Below are 19,209 nucleotides of genomic sequence, written 5' to 3'. Positions count from 1 at the left end.
GGGATACTGTATGTAAACCCGAGGGATCTTTATTGAGAAGGCAGCTGTTGACATGGGTGGAGGACAGTTAAATGCTACATTCCCTGTTCAACAAGCAATGGAAGCTTAGCCAAACCCCCCCCCCCCCGCAAGCCTAATAGAAGCATGAGGGGTTTTTTACAGGATTGCAACTCGGATGATAAGGCTTAAAGCTCACCTCCCTGTGTGTTGTGGTACTGATCAAACTCAGGGTTCCATAACTATTGCTCATTACAAAAATAAACACCACCTATGACTGATTTAGCATTCTGAGTAGTAATGCCCTTAGACTGTAACCTGCGACATATTGGGAAGTAAGTTCAACTGAAGCTGACAGAACTTCATTCTGAATAAAGCTGAACACGGAATAGGTTGGAAAAAGTTTACTGCTGGTTTGACTTAATTAAAACTAGTGTGAAAAGGGAAAGGAGGCCAGATAGTATAGATTATGAAAATGAATCTCAGAACATGCCAGGAGTTGAAGAAGAAATATTACCATATATTTGCTGCCCAAATCCATTATGTTTCCATGTAAATAACAACATAACAAATGAGATAAGCGCTCAGTTAATTAATGAGTACATTAAGGCTGCCATTCTTACCTAGCAGAAATTATTGATCTGGGGTAATCATGAAGGTAGAAAGTTGCCACAAGAGCATGTTTAGAATGAGAGAATGTGTCTTCCCCCACCGCCCACCAAGAGTAATTGGATTTATATAGGAGCTAATGCAGTGCAGTTTCCCCTCTCAAAACAGTATTTCAGCTGACGCACACACAAACCTCTAACTCCAAATTGAATGCCAATTTCATTGTTCTCTTCAAACCCATAAACACCCATACATTTTGGGCACATTTTATAAAAATGTTAGGGACATAGTGTATTCATACAGTTAAACGTGTCTTTGGCACCTTAAAAATACAATACAGTGTGTTTTATAGGTTTTTGTTTTAAACACTCTTCTGAATAGGATGGGAGCATTGCAAGCGGGGGCCGCGCAAGTGCAGCTGCATCTCTGCATCAGTCCTTAGATTTCACATGGAGATGCAGCTGACAGGAAACTTCCAAAAAGGTACAAGTACCCTATTAGTCCCATGATCCATTGTAGTGCTGCACTGTACCTATAGGCATGAACCGAACATTTCATTAGTGTGCACCCAGGGGGATTTTCTTTTAAGGTGAATATTTATTGAATGCATACTCATGCACAATCATAAATGAGATTGTTTTTATCCAAGGAAACTAAAGAAACTGAAACATTTTTAAAAATTAACTAAACTTTATTTTAAAAATGCAAACTTAAAAAATGAGACACAAAATACATTAATTTTTTTTCTGTAGATAAACAGGCATATACAAACAGTCCATGTTCATGATTTTTATCTTTAACCAGATAAGGAGCTAACCTAAACCAGCCAAAACATATGGCGTCTTTCTTTCTGTCCTAAAGAATGAGACGATCTCTCACCAGGTGTTATGGACTTAAATTGCTCAATCACATTACTGCAATTAACTGACAAAGCAAAGGGCAGGATGAATCCTCCTCCATCTCCTTGCTTGCATACCACAAAAGCAGCCCCTCACTCCAACAGATTTCTCTCTACAAAATGTGGTGAGCGGAGCTTGGACAAAGCCACAAGACAGAGATGCAGGCAGAAGGAAAGGGCTGGAATGGATCTGCAGCTTCTGCCTGCATTTGACTCTGGAAACGACAGTGGGGTGATTGGCTCCAGTGGTGGCAGTACAGGAGGAGCCAATCACCCTACTGCCACTTCCAGAGACAGACACAGGCAGAAGCTGCAGATCCATTCTAGCCTTGTTATTCTGCCTGTATCTCTCTCGGTCTGTTCTCCTCCTCCTCCCTTCTGCTTTTGTCTCTCCTCCCTCCGCCACTTTCCCACAGGTTCTGGCAATTGACAGAGCCAGGTTGCTGCTCCATACCCTCTCCTCCTCACTATGATCCGTATCTTTTTGAAACTTTAGGATGTGTCTGGGTGTACCCCATGTGCATGCCAATGACCGTCTCAAGAACTGCCCATTTGCCACTCTGAAGAGCCAAAACAAATGTGAGGTTAAATGCACTTAACATGCCTGTTTTTACTCTTAACAACAGCAACTGTGCAGGATGGAGTTAGGAGAATTGTGGCAAATAGGAGGGGGGGGGTGTTAACCACAGCAGCCCCTCCCTGCTTGCTATTGTTCACACCTTGCCTCTCAAGTTGCTGCTAGCCCAATAAGAGAAGCTTCCATTAGCAAACACACAAAATTATTCCCTGCTTTTAGGTTCTGTTTGGCACCATTTAAACAAGAAAGCCAAAACCTATTACTACATGCGCAGCAAGATAAACAAGAGAGCTTTGCCCAAAAGAGTTGTTTAATTGAAAAGGCCTGTTGTTAAAGGCCTAGCATCCCTTATCTCAAGTAACCAGGGCTGGGGGTGCAGCAGGAATCAGGAATGACTGCTACTAACCTCTGTAAAGTTCAAAGGGAGAAATAGTTTGTAGCTCTGTGACACACAAGCGAGACAGGCTGCTGAAAGGGAAAGATAATTACTATAATTTATCACTTGTCCACATTAATGAAGCTTGGGTGAATACCTGGATTTTTAAAGAAACAAAGCTGCATATCCTTGTACAACAAGTTTACCATGGCAACAGGCAGAAACTAGCCTCTTAGAGCTATCCTATCACTGAAGGGACAGAGTTGGTTTGACTTAGACTTGAAAGAAAACAGTCACGTACTCAAAGAAATGCCAGTGGGCAGGGCTTACTAAAGCAGCTCTGTTCGTGTACTTTCTGATAATCAGGCAAGGGTATTTGTTTATTTAAAGATTGCTCCTTGTCATAATCAAGAATTGGCCTTGGGTTGTTTTGTTCTTCTGTTTAAAGACCTGGATCAGAAAAATAGGTAACCCTTACCTTGGGGTCCCTATAGTGTAGTGCTGCCACTTGTATTTAGATAGAAAAGGAGGGCAATGAGCTTATATTTCAGGCCTTATGTAATCAGGCTTCAGAAATGCTTCTATTTATGCCCACAGCTCCAATTCTGTACAATGAATGTAGGATGCTGCTGAATCCTGAAAAGGGTCCTTGCCAGTTGCTTTGGCGAGCTTCCCTTTATCTGAAAAGGAAGAGCGGAAGAAGCAAAGACAAGTTCCTCAGTGTCCTAAAAGCCTTTTAATTGATTTCTAGTCCTTCATTGCATTTTTTTTAAATGTACAAAGCTCATGAATTTCAGCATAGCCACACCTGTTCCATTAACATAATATTTGTACAGTCAAGCAGCAGCTATACAGCTTAGTTTATCAGCACAGATAAGGGCCTCCCAGCAGAAGGGAAGCTCATAAAAGAACTGTTGCTCAAAGGTACAGCTCCTGCTTTGTATCTACACATAGGGCTAGGAAAGACTCCTGTCATGAAACTCTGGAAAGCTGGTATCAGTGTAGACAGTACTAAGCTAAATATGCCAATGGACTGACTCAATAGCATCCTATGTTCCTAAATTCTCTAAATGTATCAAAATCAAAGTTAATTTCACAAACAGTGCCCAAACATAATATTGCATATAAATCAGTTTAACAGTCTAGCTGTTTTTGTTGCTACACCACTCCCACTAATAATAATAATGTGAGTGGGCTCATGTCTAGGCATGTAAGAAACACATTTTTATCAAGCCCAGCTAACACATGGACACAGTGTCCATGCAATACAACGTACTGTACATGGTACATAGTACAAATGTGAAGGCTTTAGCTGACAGCTAACTGTGAATTGATTTACACTTTATTACTAAAGGTTCTCTGTTGCTTCATTGAGACTATGTTCCTTTCCGTGCTTCCTCTCTGAGCTTCTGAATAAGGATAGGGGAGAATGAACTTCCTGAATCATTCACTTCACTACAAAGAAATGCATTGTTTTCTGACCAAAGAAGCCTATCCATCAGTAAACAGTTTGTGTGGGAGCCTCTGAAGAGTCTTCTAGGAGGAGAGCTTATTCTCCCAGATCTATTTGTCTAATGAAGTGGATCATGTGATAAATGTGCATAATGAGTTTTCTCAGTTGCCAGTGGAAATCCTAGCAGATAAAACACTAAATCTCACAGGCATCACTGGATGCATAACAAGCTGATCACAGAGAGCCAAAGTCATTCGGAGAACGCTTCCTTTTCTCAACCAGAATGAAGATGCACAAAAAAGCTAATGTACTCCATCTAAATTCTAAAACCTTGGCCTCACCAAATCCTATCAAGTCTATTACACAACATATACTACAACTTAAGAAAATGAACAAATCACAATTTGCTGTTCACCTGCCAGTTCCAATGTATGAAAGTATTACTGCCACATAGGGGGTGGGCTTTAGGGGAGCATATCCTCCCCCCCCCCCGCATTGTGAAAAAACTGTTTTACTCAATAACATAATCTGACATATAAAATAAGATACCACAGTTGAACAACACATAGCTCTGCTTTAAATCACTGACCAAAGCTGAGGAAATAACATTACTGACATTTAACTCTGGTTCCTGTTATCTCCAATAGCAAGTGATGTGAAAGATTACCTCAGCTCCCCCCCCCCCACCAGGTGACCCATTTATTGAGCATTCGTGATTTCCCCCCAGGTAAATTAGATGACATTTGGCTATTGAAGGAGCATTCATTCTGATTTGTTTGTGAGGTGGTTAGATGACATTGCATCAAAGCGGTGTTATCTCACACTTTCTAGTGCATTTCCAATCACTTTCCTTATCACAAGAAGTATGATCTTTTGAGGAAGCAAGTTTGTTGCACAACTATGACTGAGCAACCTGAATTTGCCAGTATGTGACAGAATCTGACCTGGAAATAGTAAATTCGGAAGTGCCCTCAGACACAGAAGAGTCATTGACAAAGCAGACAATGGGCAAGGATGGACAAATAGTCTGATCTGGTGATAAAATAGCTTCTGTGTTCCTTTGTTTTAGAAATCCACATATGAAGTTAGAGACCTAGCTGCTTATTAAGTATTATTTCTAGCACTACAATACTTCTCTTAGGCTGCCGTTCTATGCCTATTCATGTGGGAATAAGTCCTATTAAACTTGATGTGGCTTACTCCTGAGTAGTCATGTGCAAGATTGTGCAGTTAATTGTGTTTTTGTTTTGTTTTTTTGACTGCATATAAGTAGCTAACTAGCTGAGGGCCAGATTCTGCCCTGGTATGGTTCCAAAGAAGTACAGAATCACATCTGGAATTAATTACACCATGGCTTTGTGAAGTAAGGCTCTACTTCTGCAGAAGTTATACAATGTTTAATGTTACGTTTGGAAAAGCTATACTTTTTTCACTGAGCTGTGGAAGACAATCCTTTCTGTTCTATGTGGGCTAAATAAGGAGTCTGTTCTAAAAATAGTCACTCATATTGGTCTAGTTATAGCAAGAGTTATAATCGTTTACAGATCTGTGAGGATCAAGTTCAAGTGAGGACATTCAAGCAGAGAGGAATGGATTTGCATTTGGCCTGTTAACTGAGAAGCCATGTTCTTGTTTGCTCATTAGCAGAACTGAAATGATCTTAGCTCTCCGTTTAGTTTGAGATGCTAGGGTTTCATACTTCAAGAAATTATATTTCATTCTGTAAAGAGATACTTATATAAATATTGTGGAGTCAGTAAGATATGGTTGAGTATAGCATTAACTGTAACATTTTTTTACAAGTATCCATTTTGTTAAATATCAAAAGCACACATAAAAGGAAATCAAACAATTACAATGATATAGCCTTGCCACAAATACAAATCAAAACGAAACAATAAATACATACTACGTATTCCAAGAGTGCAGAACCTTTGGTCCTCCAGATGCTGCTGAACTACAACTTCCATCATTCCTGGCCAGCTGATGCTAATGGGAGTTGTAGTTCAGGAACATCTGGAGAGCAAAAGGTTCCACACACCTGATCTAACATGACAAATGAAACAACTGATTAATCCATTTTCCAATCACATATTAATAAACAATTCTGTTTTCTTCTATTGAATTTTAAATGTAGCTCAAAAATGTAATAAATATATTAAAAGGGTGATTGTGGTCTGCTATTTATTCAATCAGAATATATGGAAAGGCACATCAGCATTCTCCGTAGCATTTTAAATGTTACCCTCAAGATAAATATAACATATGCTTACATTAGAACATAGCAAAGATTAACAGTTAACTGCAGAATAAACAGCACAATTTGAGGGATGCTACTGAAACTCACACTAGGCATAATTTTATCATTTACAGCCCTGTATTCAGAGCACTGATCTTGCATATTTCCCACTTACTGTAATCAGAAGTCCTACATATTGAGTGATTTTAAAAAGCTAACAGTTATTTTGCAGCAGTACGCTATAAGAAAGGGATCCTACTTTTGCTTAAAACATAAGCAAGAGCTAATGAGAAAAGATGCATCTAGGAAAACTAAGATATAAGAAAAACAACCTAATAAAACATATGAGAGAATGTGAGAACCATTTTGCAAAAGCTGAAAATGAGCAGTAAATGAAATGTGATTCTGCACTGTGATGCCAATTTCAAGAAAGCCATTGCAGGCTTGAGGCAAAAGTACTAAGAACAGAAAGATAAGAACTCATCACAATGTCTGCTTAGACTGAGATGATCTGTTCCTGCAGATTCCACAGCACTGTGGGATCATGCAAGGTCCTCAGCATTCAAAGCAGCTGAAAACACAAGTAACTGTTCATTTATTTAATTCAATAAACAAAATAGAATTTTGTCATGTTTTCACTAGACAAAAACTGACCTCATTTATTAAATATTTTACTTGTTGAAACAACTGAAATATTCAAGGTTGACAGCTTTTCCATGCTCAGGGTTGCTGGACATAACACAGATTGTTTCAAAAGACATCCTTTCATACATTTTCCAAACAGAGCTGCAGCAGAAATTATGTGTTCATTGTCAGGACCTGCAATACAATCAAATACTTCATACTAGAAAAAAAACTAGCAGTAGCTAAAATTTTGTTTGCCCACTGTTCTTCACAAATTCTGCTATTTCTCTATTCAAAATGTCACTTTCTACGCTGTTGTGACATGGAGTTCACAACTATTTAATATGTACTGCATCCCAAGTCACTGAATGCAAACCAATTCCAGCTGTTAGACTTACTATGAATGGGGAGTAGCAGAACATATTAGCATGGGGGGGGGAATAGTTCTGCCACTGCTACCACTAACAGACATTAAATGTACCATCACAAAACTGAACTTAATCAGAACCACCAATCAAGCTATAGTTGTTAACTGTTCACACACACACACACACACACACACACGTGCTATTACAGAGCCAGATATCAAAACAGCAACATTTATGTTTGCATTCCTGGTGGTCTTTTCAAAACTAATATTATTATTCCTTTCCATAAGCGCAAACCATAGATAATTAAGCAGCAATCTTACACGACAATCCACAAGACATAACCCTAACTTGAAATTCTATTGCTTTGAGTACCATTCGCAGACACATGCTTAATTTTCTATGAAGCACACTATACCAGCACACTCATAGCTACTAATTCAGATGAGCCTATATAAGAAAAATGAATGTTAAATACGGTAGTTGGTGGAAAAAACTAGTTTCATTCTTTAACATGCTTCTATCTTCCTTTAAATGGTCCTGTGATTCCTTGGAAGGAGCCTCACTAGTATATTTGATGAGAAAGATGAACCCAGACCTGAAAACATTGGAAAGAAACATCATTTTTACTTCTTTGCATCCCTATTTTTAACTTAACTTTTAAAAATCCATTAAAAGAGTATTTATTTCATAAACAAAGCGAAGACAGTAACTTTATATGAAAAAGATTGCTCTATTATATATACACATACACTTTTAAATTGTATTTTTAAACATAATAAAATCTGATAGAAATTAACTGAACAGGGTCCATCTATCACGTTTGTTTCAAACTTGGCTGACTTTGGCTTATCAGTTAATATTGAGAAATGAATGCTATCCCTTGTCCTCTTTACTTTTTGCAGACGGGGGAAATAATTCCTCACAAAATAATGTTCTGTTCATTCCAGCTTCATTATATTTAAAAGTTTAGCTAGATTGATTTTAACTAAATTTATTTTGTGTAATGGTGTAATTTATTTGCACCATTGTTGCTTTGTGGAGTTATGGTTTGTTTTTAACTTTTTACCCAAGTTTTTTTAGTGTCATGCTATTTTGTTTTTAATACTATGTACAACTCAGAAGGCCATTTGGGACAGATAGGTGACTAAGAAATGACTCAATACATGCATTTAGGCAGAGCTGTTTAATTTTCTTTGGTACCAGTTATTTATTCAAATTTGTAGCTGATTACTGAGGAATGTAAATGTTGCTTAGCAACAGATGTCAGAAGTTCTGAAGGGCAAAGGGCAGAAATTCCTCATTTCAACACGAAATCTGACTAGGGCCTTTGGATATTGCATAATATGGTAAGTATCTTCTTTTCCCTATGAAATTTCTATTTTAACAGTGGCTAACGAGCTTCAACAATGTTCATAATAAGTGTTTGTGCACACTCTACGAACTTCAGAGGTGTATGCCGACAATGATTTTTTTTAACATTAAAATAATTTGAGTGACAATTTACCAGACAATATGTTTCAGCTCTAAACAGGATTTGAACACATCTGTTCAAGAAGATAAATACAGAAACAGACAATTGGTCTCTCTTTGCACCTCTGCACACTCTCCAAAAGCCGCTCACACTTTTTCCCTCCACACTGTCTGCAAGGTTGCTCACACTCTCCAACTGCCCCTTCTGAACACTCTCTCAAGGTGAGTGCAGTGGTGGGTAGGATTGCTGGACACCTATTCCCCTTTAAATTTTTTCAGCCAAATGTGTAAAATTGAACTTGCATCTGTTAAATGAACATAAGTCACAGATTATCTGTACTGGAGAAAAAAGAAAAAGGGAAAATTCCCCTATATTTTCAGAACTGACCCTTAGTTATCTCTTAGGAAACTGACGTACACAGAGTCAGACCACTGGTCCACCTAACTCAATATCATCTCTTGACCTGGTTTGCACATCGTATCAAACCACAGTTAAGTGTTACATGTGACTTCAGTCAAGCACTTTACTATGTTTTGTTAACAAAAAAGCCATGGTTTGTTGCTGACTTTAACTATGGTTTAGCATTATGTCTGAACCCAGACAGTTCTCTAACCATGGTTTCATAGTTGTTGGTTGGCTTGCCCAACTTATATTGCTCTTCAAGCACCTGGGAAACCAGCCAAGAGCAGCTGAAAAATAAAACCCTCTCCATTCTCAGTTCTTCTTGTCACTTTCTCCTAAGCTGATATTACCATTAATTGCACACTTTCTGCTTTCTAACCTCACCATCCAACCTTTGATTCACAGCTGCGGCAAAACATTGCAGATGAATTGATTTAATATTTTGGTGGATTTTTTACTGTTGAAATATTGAACTTATCTGTGGGTGAGTGGGGGAACTGAATAATGTTTTGTTGCATGCCTTACTTAACCTGCAGAGAGCTTCTCAAGAAAAAGTGAAGACAGTGAAGTATGCCTATCATCAAGGTCTGTTCCTAGAATTCCTTCCCTCCACATTCCTCTTTATAGCAGTGGCTTGGAACATTTAGAAAACTTTCATGGAACATTTCCAAAGTCTGCGCTGCTTAAGAAGGAACCATTCCCCCACAAGCAGCAATTTGTTTCCCTCTTTTCTTTCCACTATACCACTGAACCATGACTCTTCTTCAGATGGGAAGATTATAACTGGCACAATGTAAGCCAGTATACAAGAAACCCGCAGAAATTTAGCAACCATTTTATGCTTACTATTCCCTGAATTTCTACTCTTAGATTCCTGTTAGAGAAATCTGATTTGAGGTTGGCCTAAGTCCTGAAGAAGAGGCATTCCGCAGGGACACTTACCCATATGTGAAACTCTGTTCAGCTTGGTCACATGTCCTACCAACCCAGCATAACTCATGAGTTATAAGTATCTGATACTTACATACATACCTGATCACATTAACAGTGAATTTTGTGTGTGTGCTTCTTATATTGGGTGACCAGTAGCATAGTCCAATAAATGGGCCTAACTGATGCTTCCGCACTGCTGAGAACCCCTACTAGGTTTGGCACGTCTATTATATCATTTCAAACCACAAGAGCCCACAGTTGGCTTATCTATGTGGCACACTAATGAACAAAAGGCCACCAACAAAACTAAGCATGTGGTAACAGTAGGTAAGTGTGTTTGTCCATCGATTACAGTGGCTGACAAAATAGCTCAAGGAAATCAAAAGGGCCATAACTCTTTCAAGCAGAATCTGAAGGTTTCACATAGCCAGTATGATTAATAGCTATTGATAGACCTGGTCTCTGTAAATTGTTCTTATCCCCTTTTAAAACCATCAAATACAGTAGTACCTCGGGTTACATAAGCTTCAGGTTACATACGCTTCAGGTTACAGACTCCGCTAACCCAGAAATAGTACCTCGGGTTAAGTACTTTGCTTCAAGATGAGAACAGAAATCGTGCTTCGGCGGCGCGGCGGCAGCGGGAGGCCCCATTAGCTAAAGTGGTGCTTCAGGTTAAGAACAGTTTCAGGTTAAGTACGGACCTCTGAAACGAATTAAGTACTTAACCCAAGGTACCACTGTAGTGGCTATCCCTATATCTTCCTAAGTTATTTATACATTGTGGGGGAAATACTTTATGTGACTTGAATCTCTTTCACTGAAGGACCACAAATATGAAAGGGGGCAAGTACACAATCCACGTTCTTTACATTACCAATGTTATAAACCTCTATAATGTCCAAAGCAGTGCAGCAACTTAAGCTTGCAAAGCAGTAAACTTCAAATTGTGCACAATAGACTGGACTATTGGTGTCAAATAATTTAGCACTATTATCTTTACTAGATAAAGCGTTCGTTTTAATATACTTGCAGCATAACTTAAACTGCAGAAACAGATAAGATGTGGTGCTTGTATCCTTATAGAATAGTGTTGCTTTCCTTTGGTTAAGCTCGGGTCATTTCTGAGGTCTGTGCTGGAAGGGAAAGTAGACTATAAACACAACCTGAAAGATATTGCTGGTTTCCAGACAAACTGATTACAGTGGTACCTCGGGTTAGGAACTTAATTCGTTCCGGAGGTCCATTCTTAACCTGAAACTGTTCTTAACCTGAAGCACCACTTTAGCTAATGGGGCCTCCTGCTGCCGCTGGAGCATGATTTCTTTTCTCATCCTGAAGCTAAGTTTTTAACCCCAGGTAATATTTCTGGGTTAGCGGAATCTGTAACCCGAAGCGTCTGTAACCTGAAGCGCCTGTAACCCAAGGTACCACTGTATTATTGTGACTGGAGAAACAGAAGGGTTAACATTATTAACTGGCCAAGTGAAGCAACACTTTCCATTTGTCATTCACTCCGCTGAACACAGATATCTGGATGGAGGGGGAATGATTAATACATTCTATTCTGGCTTTCAGGTTTGAATAATGGCTAGAGTCCCAAAGTTTCGTCTCAAAGGAAGGGCGGGGGGGGGGAATCAGAGTATAACAGGTATCAGACATGACGTTCCAGGTATTTCAAGTTTTGACCCACATATACATCCCCAAGCTTGAGGGTGAGGGCTGTGTGTGTGTATATGTGTGTGTGTGTAAAACACATCGCTACGCAATAGCAGGAGCAAGGCCCCTTCTACCGGAGGCCCTTCGCTCAACAGCGCCCGGGTTTAGCCTTCATATACAGGGGCTCCTGCGAAAGCAGCTCTGAGCTCCTCACCTGCGGCAACGGGCGGGGCAAAGGGAAGAGCACGGCGGTTTCCACTTCCGCAGAGCACGAGAGTAGCCCCGCCCAATCGGGAACACGCGCAGCGGCAACCGCCCTTTTATAAGCAGAGTCCCGCGCTTCATTCATCTTTCTCCTCTGCACCGCCCCCCGCGCGAGAAGCCAAGGGGAGCGCGCGCGCAGAGGAGACGTTACCATAGAAGGGCCCTTCTCTTCGCCCCCCACCCCATTTATGTCTGCGCCCCATATGTTACCGGCACCCGAGATTCCCCTTTCATCACCCTTCTTGTCCTCTGAAGCGCCCCAAAGACTCACCTTTTCCTACAGACAAGCGTTTCCGAAATGGCGGCCAAACATGGACCCTGATCACGAGCAGCCCCCATCCAAGCCCCGAAGCTGCCCCGCCCATCCGCGATTCGGCATTCCCCAGGCTTCTCTCATTCCCACCCAGGCCAGCGCGGCCGAAAGCCGAGCCACCGATGCCTCCTCACACTAAGTAGAAACCAAACTCTCGCGCTAAAGCTGGAGGTAGGCGGGGGAAAGAAATCAACAGCCCGCCCTCCCTGCGCTTCTCGGTCGGCACCGCCAACACACCCCTTCCGTCACCCAACGGCGGTGGTTGGGTCCGTGACATCATCATCATGGCAACAACAGCTGCAGCCAAGGAACTACTGCTGAGGAGCTCCAGTGGGGAGGGAGGGCGGCTTCTGACCATGTGAGGTGTACACAATCGGCTTGGCTGGGGCGAGCTTTGCCCGGGCTTGCCGCCGCCGCCGCTGTCGCCTGAGGGCTGGAGCGTGCGCGCGCACACACACGTCGGGCCCCTCCTTCCCCCCCACTCCCATGAGTGCTCCGCCCGCTCGTCCATGCGCACGAGGAAGCGCGCGCGGCGGGCGGGTGAGAGGGAGGGGGCTGCGCTCGAGCTGCGGCGGGGTGGCAGCAGCAGCCGCCGCTGCCTCCGCCTGAGGAGGCGTAAGTGCGGGGTGGGGGGGCGGTGCACCCCAGCCTCGCGGTGCGCCCAACGGTCGCCCTCAGGGGCGCCTCCCCCCGCAGTGGCGAACATGTTCTCAGTGAGGGTCGTGACCGCCGACTACTACATGAGCAGCCCTCTGCCCGGCCTGGACCCCTGCCAGTCCCACTTCAGAGAGGCGCCCGTCAAGAAGGTGCCCGTCGTGAGAGTCTTCGGAGCCACCCCAGCAGGTAAGAGAGAGAGAGAACCGCCCAGTCGGGGGTGCAGCAGTTTCCCCTCCTCCGCCCCATTGAGAAACCATTCGCGGCTCGGGAATCCTGCGAGCGCAGCAACCCTTTTCTCGGAGCTGCCTCTCCTTTTTGTGACTGGCTGAGTGACAGGCGCTGCCTTTCCTCCCTGCAGTGTTGGCGCGCTGCAGCGGGTGCCTCACCTACCTGCCGCCGCCGCCGCCACCCCTTTGGCCGCTGCGGTTGAGTGAAGTCGCCCATGGCCGGGGCCCCGCCTGGTGGCGGCGGCGGCGGCAAGCAGCCCCCGCCGCGGTGTGTCTGTGTATTATTGTGTTCGCTATGGCACGCAGGCAACGCCGGGAGAGCGCCTCCTTCCCTTGTAGAGACCGCGCCGCTGACCCCTGACAGTTGCACAGATGGGAGGTGGTCGGAGGGTGGAGGGCGCTCTACTTGCTGCTGGTGTGTCTCGGGTGCACTGCCAGTGTATCCTGTGCTTGTGCTGCTGGAAGTGGATGGATACGCTCCCCTCCCGCCCCCGTGTATTACAAATATTATAAGCCGTAATGAAATGCAGCTGTATAAACAGGGCTATTTCATACTAGTGGCAGTGCTGAGCAACAACTCATCTTGGGAGGGTTTTTATTGTTGTTGTCTGTTTTAAAGCATAACCTCCTCAGCTGTAGAATTTCCACACCACATGTAGGAAGTTCCTGAGCGTGTTCTTATTTCATGAAGGTTTCATTAAGCATCCATAACAGGGACATTTTCAATCCATGGCCTTTAAATTGTCAGTCTGCAAACTTCATAAATTTGCTGGGGTGGTAAACAAGAGCTGTTGTCTCTACTGCAGGAGTACTATTCTAATCCCTCAGAAAATTTCTAAAACTGGTTTTCTTTGCAAAATTCCTTGTTAATATCCATATAGTACTACATTCTGTTCTTTTCATTTTTCTCTACTCTGTCATCTTCCTGCTCCACCAGTCAAGCTAACCACTGTTATTGGGTTTTTAAAATAATAATAATAATAATTTCCCATTACTGTTTTAACAAACCAGTTTTAGTTGATGTTATATAAACCTTTGGTAGCCATAAAGTGACCTGGACAGTTTGTGTTTCAGCTGGGCCACATATATATTGATAATACCACACAGTGATATTGATTGCATGGTGAAAGACTGGACTTACACAAGAAAATGACACAATAGTTCAGATTTAGGCCAAATATTGTAATGAATAACAAGGAAGTAGGTTGACATGATATGCTAGTGTAAAACATTAATAGCTTTTCTACGATTCTTTGCTTGTGTTTAGTATCCTACATATTATTGGCAGAAGTTAATACGTCACATGTTATTTTCACCTACTTTTTTTAAATTTATTTTCAGACTAATTATATGAAGGGAGAATATTTGAGTGTTGTGTAAACTGGGTAATTGTTTTCATAATTCATAAGTATGAAGGAAGCTGTGGAAGCAGCATGGTTTTAATGCATTAAATGTAGCTTCTTGCTTAGCAAGTGTGGCTCTTCCCCCCCCCCCCGCCCTGAGTACTGTGATCAATTATGATGTTTACTTTTGGAAATTTTTACACACCCATCCACAGCAGCAGTGAACATCCCTGCATACCCAGTGCAGAGAATGGGGACGAGAAGCAATATATGTCCTATGTGAGCCCAACAAAAGACATAAAAAATACCCTCCTTTTCTACTGAATTCTCTACAATTCATGGGCAACTTGTGAGATGGAGAGGATATTTTATTTCCTTCCCACTGGACTTTTACGAAAGGGGGGGGGACAGTACTTCAGTGCCTTCTAGGAATGCCCAGAAAGCACCTTTCTGTTATCCCAGAGTTTTCTGCATATGCCACAGGGCATGAGAGAAGGGAGGCAACCACAAGTGAGGGCTGACAACAAGCCAAGATAAAAATTGTCCATCCCTGTATGACAATGGAACATTCTACGGCAAACCCCCCCCCCTGCACAATGTAGCATAAAGAGTAATTGAATAAAATTCCCTGGTAACATGGTATGCACTTTTAAATGGCCTGTGGAATAAGGTGTTCTTTACTTCTAAAAAGTTTAAAGATTAGCCTGATACATCTCCTTGAGAGAGCTACAGAATGGGAAAAGATTTGAGCAGCGCTTCTCAACATCCTTAAAGCTGCTTGCTATACAATCTTACTTGGGAATAAGCCAAATAATATTCAAAGTGAATTCAGTGGAAGTTACTTTCAGTAAATCTGCATAAGAATGGACTGGAAGTCTCACTGAAATTGAACAGAATGTTCATATAATGACTGCATATCTGGCAGTACAAAAATTGGCAAGTTACTATTTTGTCATTGTACCATGCCTCAGTATACCTGTATTATATAGCTGTGCTATTGTAACCTTGTATTTGGAAGACCATCTTACTCGGCTATGAGTGATCACCAAAGAAGAAGATTTAAAAATGTACAGCTGGTGCATTGTTATCAATGTTTCATGCCTCATCAATTTAGTGTTCCCATGACTTGCATAAGATCCAACATGACAACAGTGACCAGAGTATTCTTACAAGTGAGACCCTCAAATACATCAACCCACAACTTTTTTTTACTAGTCTCTGTTGGCAAGCCTTTGTAAGGCATTGCTGATGGGGGGGGCAGCTCTTCCAATTTACAAAATGTTCCCTGCCTGGTTTTAGGGCAGTGGTCATTTAAAGAACTGCAGTACCAGTTTCTTTATGGAATCATCTACATAGCAACTAATTTTCTGCGGGGTGTAGCATGCAACCTCACAGTGAAGCAATCAATATATTGCATAATATAATACTAGAGTGATCATAGCCGGATAAGGGATTTATACATGAACTACTCAATTTGAATTTTGGTAAATACATTGTTTGCATTATTGAATCTTGTGCATTTCATTGGTTGGGGAGCATTTGTATTTTCTCTGGATGGGAAAGAAAATGAGCAGCCAACCATGTGAACAGGATGGAGATAAGTATTATCATGGTTGCTTCTTAATTTTGTATGCAGACTGACACTGGAAAGTTTCCCTTTGACAACTTTATTGCCTTTAACAGGAAAATGAGCTAACCTCTAATGGGGAGTAATGAGGAGAATACCAAATAGCTATTGAATGTCCCTACTACGTGTATATTCTTTGCAAAGGCAAATTCTTCAGCAAGATTTTAACTCAAAAACAATGTAAGGCCTAAAATATAAAAGGGCCTTTGGCTGCTGCTAGAAAGACATCAAAATGGGCACTAGGTGAAGCTTTCTGGGGAGAATATTTTCAAGCTGAGGCACATCCACTAAAAGGGTTCTTTATCCCACCATACTTCAGATTTTTATTTTATATATGTTGTTAAAAAATATAAATATACTGCTTGATGGTTGAAAACAAAGAAAGCTCAAAGTAGTTTACAAAATAAAACATTAAAATTATTGCTAAAAACAATTAAAGTCGTACCTTGGAAGTCAAACGGAATTCGTTCCAGAAGTCTCTTCGACTTCCAAAACATTCAGAAACCAAGGTGCGGCTTCCAATTGGCTTCAGGTTAAGAACTTTTCTTCAGGATAAGAACAGAAATCGGGCTCCGGCAGCGCGGCGGCAGCAAGAGGCCCCATTAACTAAAGTGGTACTTCAGGTTAAGAACAGTTTCAGGTTAAGAACGGACCTCTGGAACAAATTAAGTACTTAACCCGAGGTACCACTATAATAGTAAATCCATAAACTTGGCCCAGTAGCAAATGAACACCCAGATCACAGAACAGAAGAAGGTCTCACTCCTGTTAGCAACTGTGCTGCAGCATTCTGCACTAACTGCAGCCCCTAGATTGAACACAAGTAAAGCCCCACAAGTGCAGCTCCTAGACTGAACACAAGTGCATTTCAGTAAACCAGATGGCTATCATATCTCCTCTCAGTCTCTTCTTTTACAGACTAAAGGTACCCAGCTCCTTCAACTGTTCCTCATAAGGCTTGGTATCCAGACCCTTGATCATCTTGGTTGTCCTCGTCTGCATACTTCTCTCTGACCTTGTGCTATTCACTATGTCTAGAGTCTAGACACCTGTATAGTGCAAAGAGCATAAAACTTTTGTATGTCCTGTATAGCACATGACACATTAGCAACAAACACCTTCTAGTAGCAGTAGGGTGAGAATGGTAAGGGAGAAGGGTAGCAAAGGTAGCAGCTCTGAGGTACTGAGGCCAACAACAATCCTGGTGAAGAGGGAATTTTGTTCCATCAGCTGCTGCCCTCCCTGCACAGCAGGGTCAATAAAGTAAAGGGACTTATTTTCTTGAAGATCCACTGTATCAGGAGAAGATGGGGATAAGAACTGTGCCACATATTCCATGACTAATCCAGTGCAATAGCTAGTAAAGGGGAATACATCTCTTGGATTACTGTATTGTCTTATATGTGGAACTGCCATTGAAAATGGTCTGAAAAATTAAGGTGCCTCCAAACCAGGCAGTAAGGTTTTTAACAGAGACTGGTTAACATGGCTGAATTACATCAGTACTTCTTCATTTGCACTGACTTCAACTCTGTTTCCAGGTCCAATTCAATCATCATCTGAGGCCCTTTTTCATGTGCCTCCACGAGAGGTCTCAACATGAGAACAGGCCTTTTCTGCAGTGGCTCCCCGTTTGTGGCATGCTCTTCCCAGGGAGGCACAGAAATTTTAATAATAATTCAGAGTGCTGATTTAACCTTTAAAGCTCTAAATAGCTATGGCAAGGTGACCTGAATTATCTCCTCCCATATATACTTAGCCAGATTCTGAAGGACCTTTTCCAGGTGCCCTCACCAAATGATATGCAACTTGTGGTTGCTGGAGGGTGCACATTTTGGGCAGTGGCACTCCAGTTGTTGAATCCCTCTTCAGAAATGCTTGCCACTTTAAAGCCAGTTGAATATATATATATATATATATATATGCAGGTTTTGGTGTCTTCGGGTGTCTTCCCGTGTAAGAGTTGGGGTGTCTAGGCGACGTTTCGACGAGGTCTCACTCGTCATCTTCAGGCTGGTGCTTTCGGCTTCTACCCGTGAAAATCTACGAAAGCAAATATCTCACCTCTACGGGGAGGAAACCTTCCAGCTGACAAGAACCTACGAACTGAGATCCTGCTCTGTTCCAGTAACAAGAAGCCGAAAGCACCAGCCTGAAGATGACGAGTGAGACCTCGTCGAAACGTCGCCTAGACACCCCAACTCTTACACGGGAAGACACCCGAAGACACCAAAACCTGCATTCCTATACCCGTGAAAATCTACGAAAGCATATATATATATATATATATATATATATATATATATATATATATATATATATATATATATTGTTTGAAACATGTTTTAATGAAAAACAAATATATTTGTGTTGGAATTTTCATTGATTTTGGAAAAATCAGGTAAATGCTGAAGTGTTCATTTACGTAGGAGAAAAGATTTTCTTTCCAGGATTATTGTGTTATATTGGACACAACAAAATAATGGAAAAATGTGCATCAAATACATTGCTGCACCAATTATATGTTTGCATGTGTATGTAAAGCATTTTACATGTACATCTAAAAATGTAATGAGTGTTTGCAGCAAATGTATGCTTCCACTGTACATATGATATGGCTGTATACGCCAGGGAGCTGAAGTTGGACTCAGCTGGTCTCTCCTCCCACCCTTGTACACATGCTGGTAAACATAAATTTACTGCTGTATAATATAGAAGTAGCCCTTGGTGTTGCTTTTACTGATTTAATACTATTTTCATACAATAAGAAACTGAAAAAGATTAACTAGCTTGTAATGGAAATGTGTATTCCAGTTTAATAATTTATAATAAGAAATAAACAAGTAGAGAAAAGTAGTTTTAAATTCTTGAGAAAGTGGTACTATAGTCAGTATTTGCTTTAACCTTGGCTTGCATTTTATTATCAGTCATTTGGCCTATGTATAAATCCTATGCATGGCAAAAAAAACCCTCTAAATTGGTAGAATGCTATCCTTTGCTTTTACCAAACTGCAGCCACATGCCAAAGGAGTTTTATTTATTTTTTGTTACATTGCTAACTTGCCTTCACTCGACGTTTGGGTAGTATATATGAGGTCAATTCCCTCTCTCTCCTCCCTCCCCCCCTCCTTGTTTAAGCAGTGTGAATGGCCTGATTCTTGATTCTGTG

General features: G+C 41.5%; 1 protein-coding gene and 1 long non-coding RNA gene across 2 annotated transcripts in view; one reads left to right on the top strand and one right to left on the bottom strand.

Moving 5' to 3' along the window:
- Positions 1–5,285: 5,285 nt before the first annotated feature.
- Positions 5,286–12,629, bottom strand: LOC308583085. Its single transcript, XR_014006041.1, has 2 exons — positions 12,145–12,629; positions 5,286–7,739 (listed from the first exon to the last, which is right to left on the bottom strand). It is a non-coding gene; the product is annotated as an uncharacterized lncRNA (long non-coding RNA).
- A 138-nt stretch (positions 12,630–12,767) lies between these two features.
- REV3L (REV3 like, DNA directed polymerase zeta catalytic subunit) overlaps positions 12,768–19,209 on the top strand; it is a 67,493-nt gene continuing 61,051 nt past the window's right edge. Inside the window, exon 1 of the mRNA XM_081186687.1 lies at positions 12,768–13,029. Within this exon, the coding sequence (XP_081042813.1) occupies positions 12,891–13,029 (139 nt within the window). The 5' untranslated portion in view covers positions 12,768–12,890. The remainder of the gene's footprint in view (positions 13,030–19,209) is intronic.

The sequence above is a fragment of the Podarcis bocagei genome (genome assembly GCF_964188305.1).
Source record: "Podarcis bocagei genome assembly, chromosome: 3".
Taxonomy (NCBI): Eukaryota; Metazoa; Chordata; class Lepidosauria; order Squamata; family Lacertidae; genus Podarcis; species Podarcis bocagei.
This window is presented reverse-complemented; position numbering and strand designations above follow the sequence as displayed.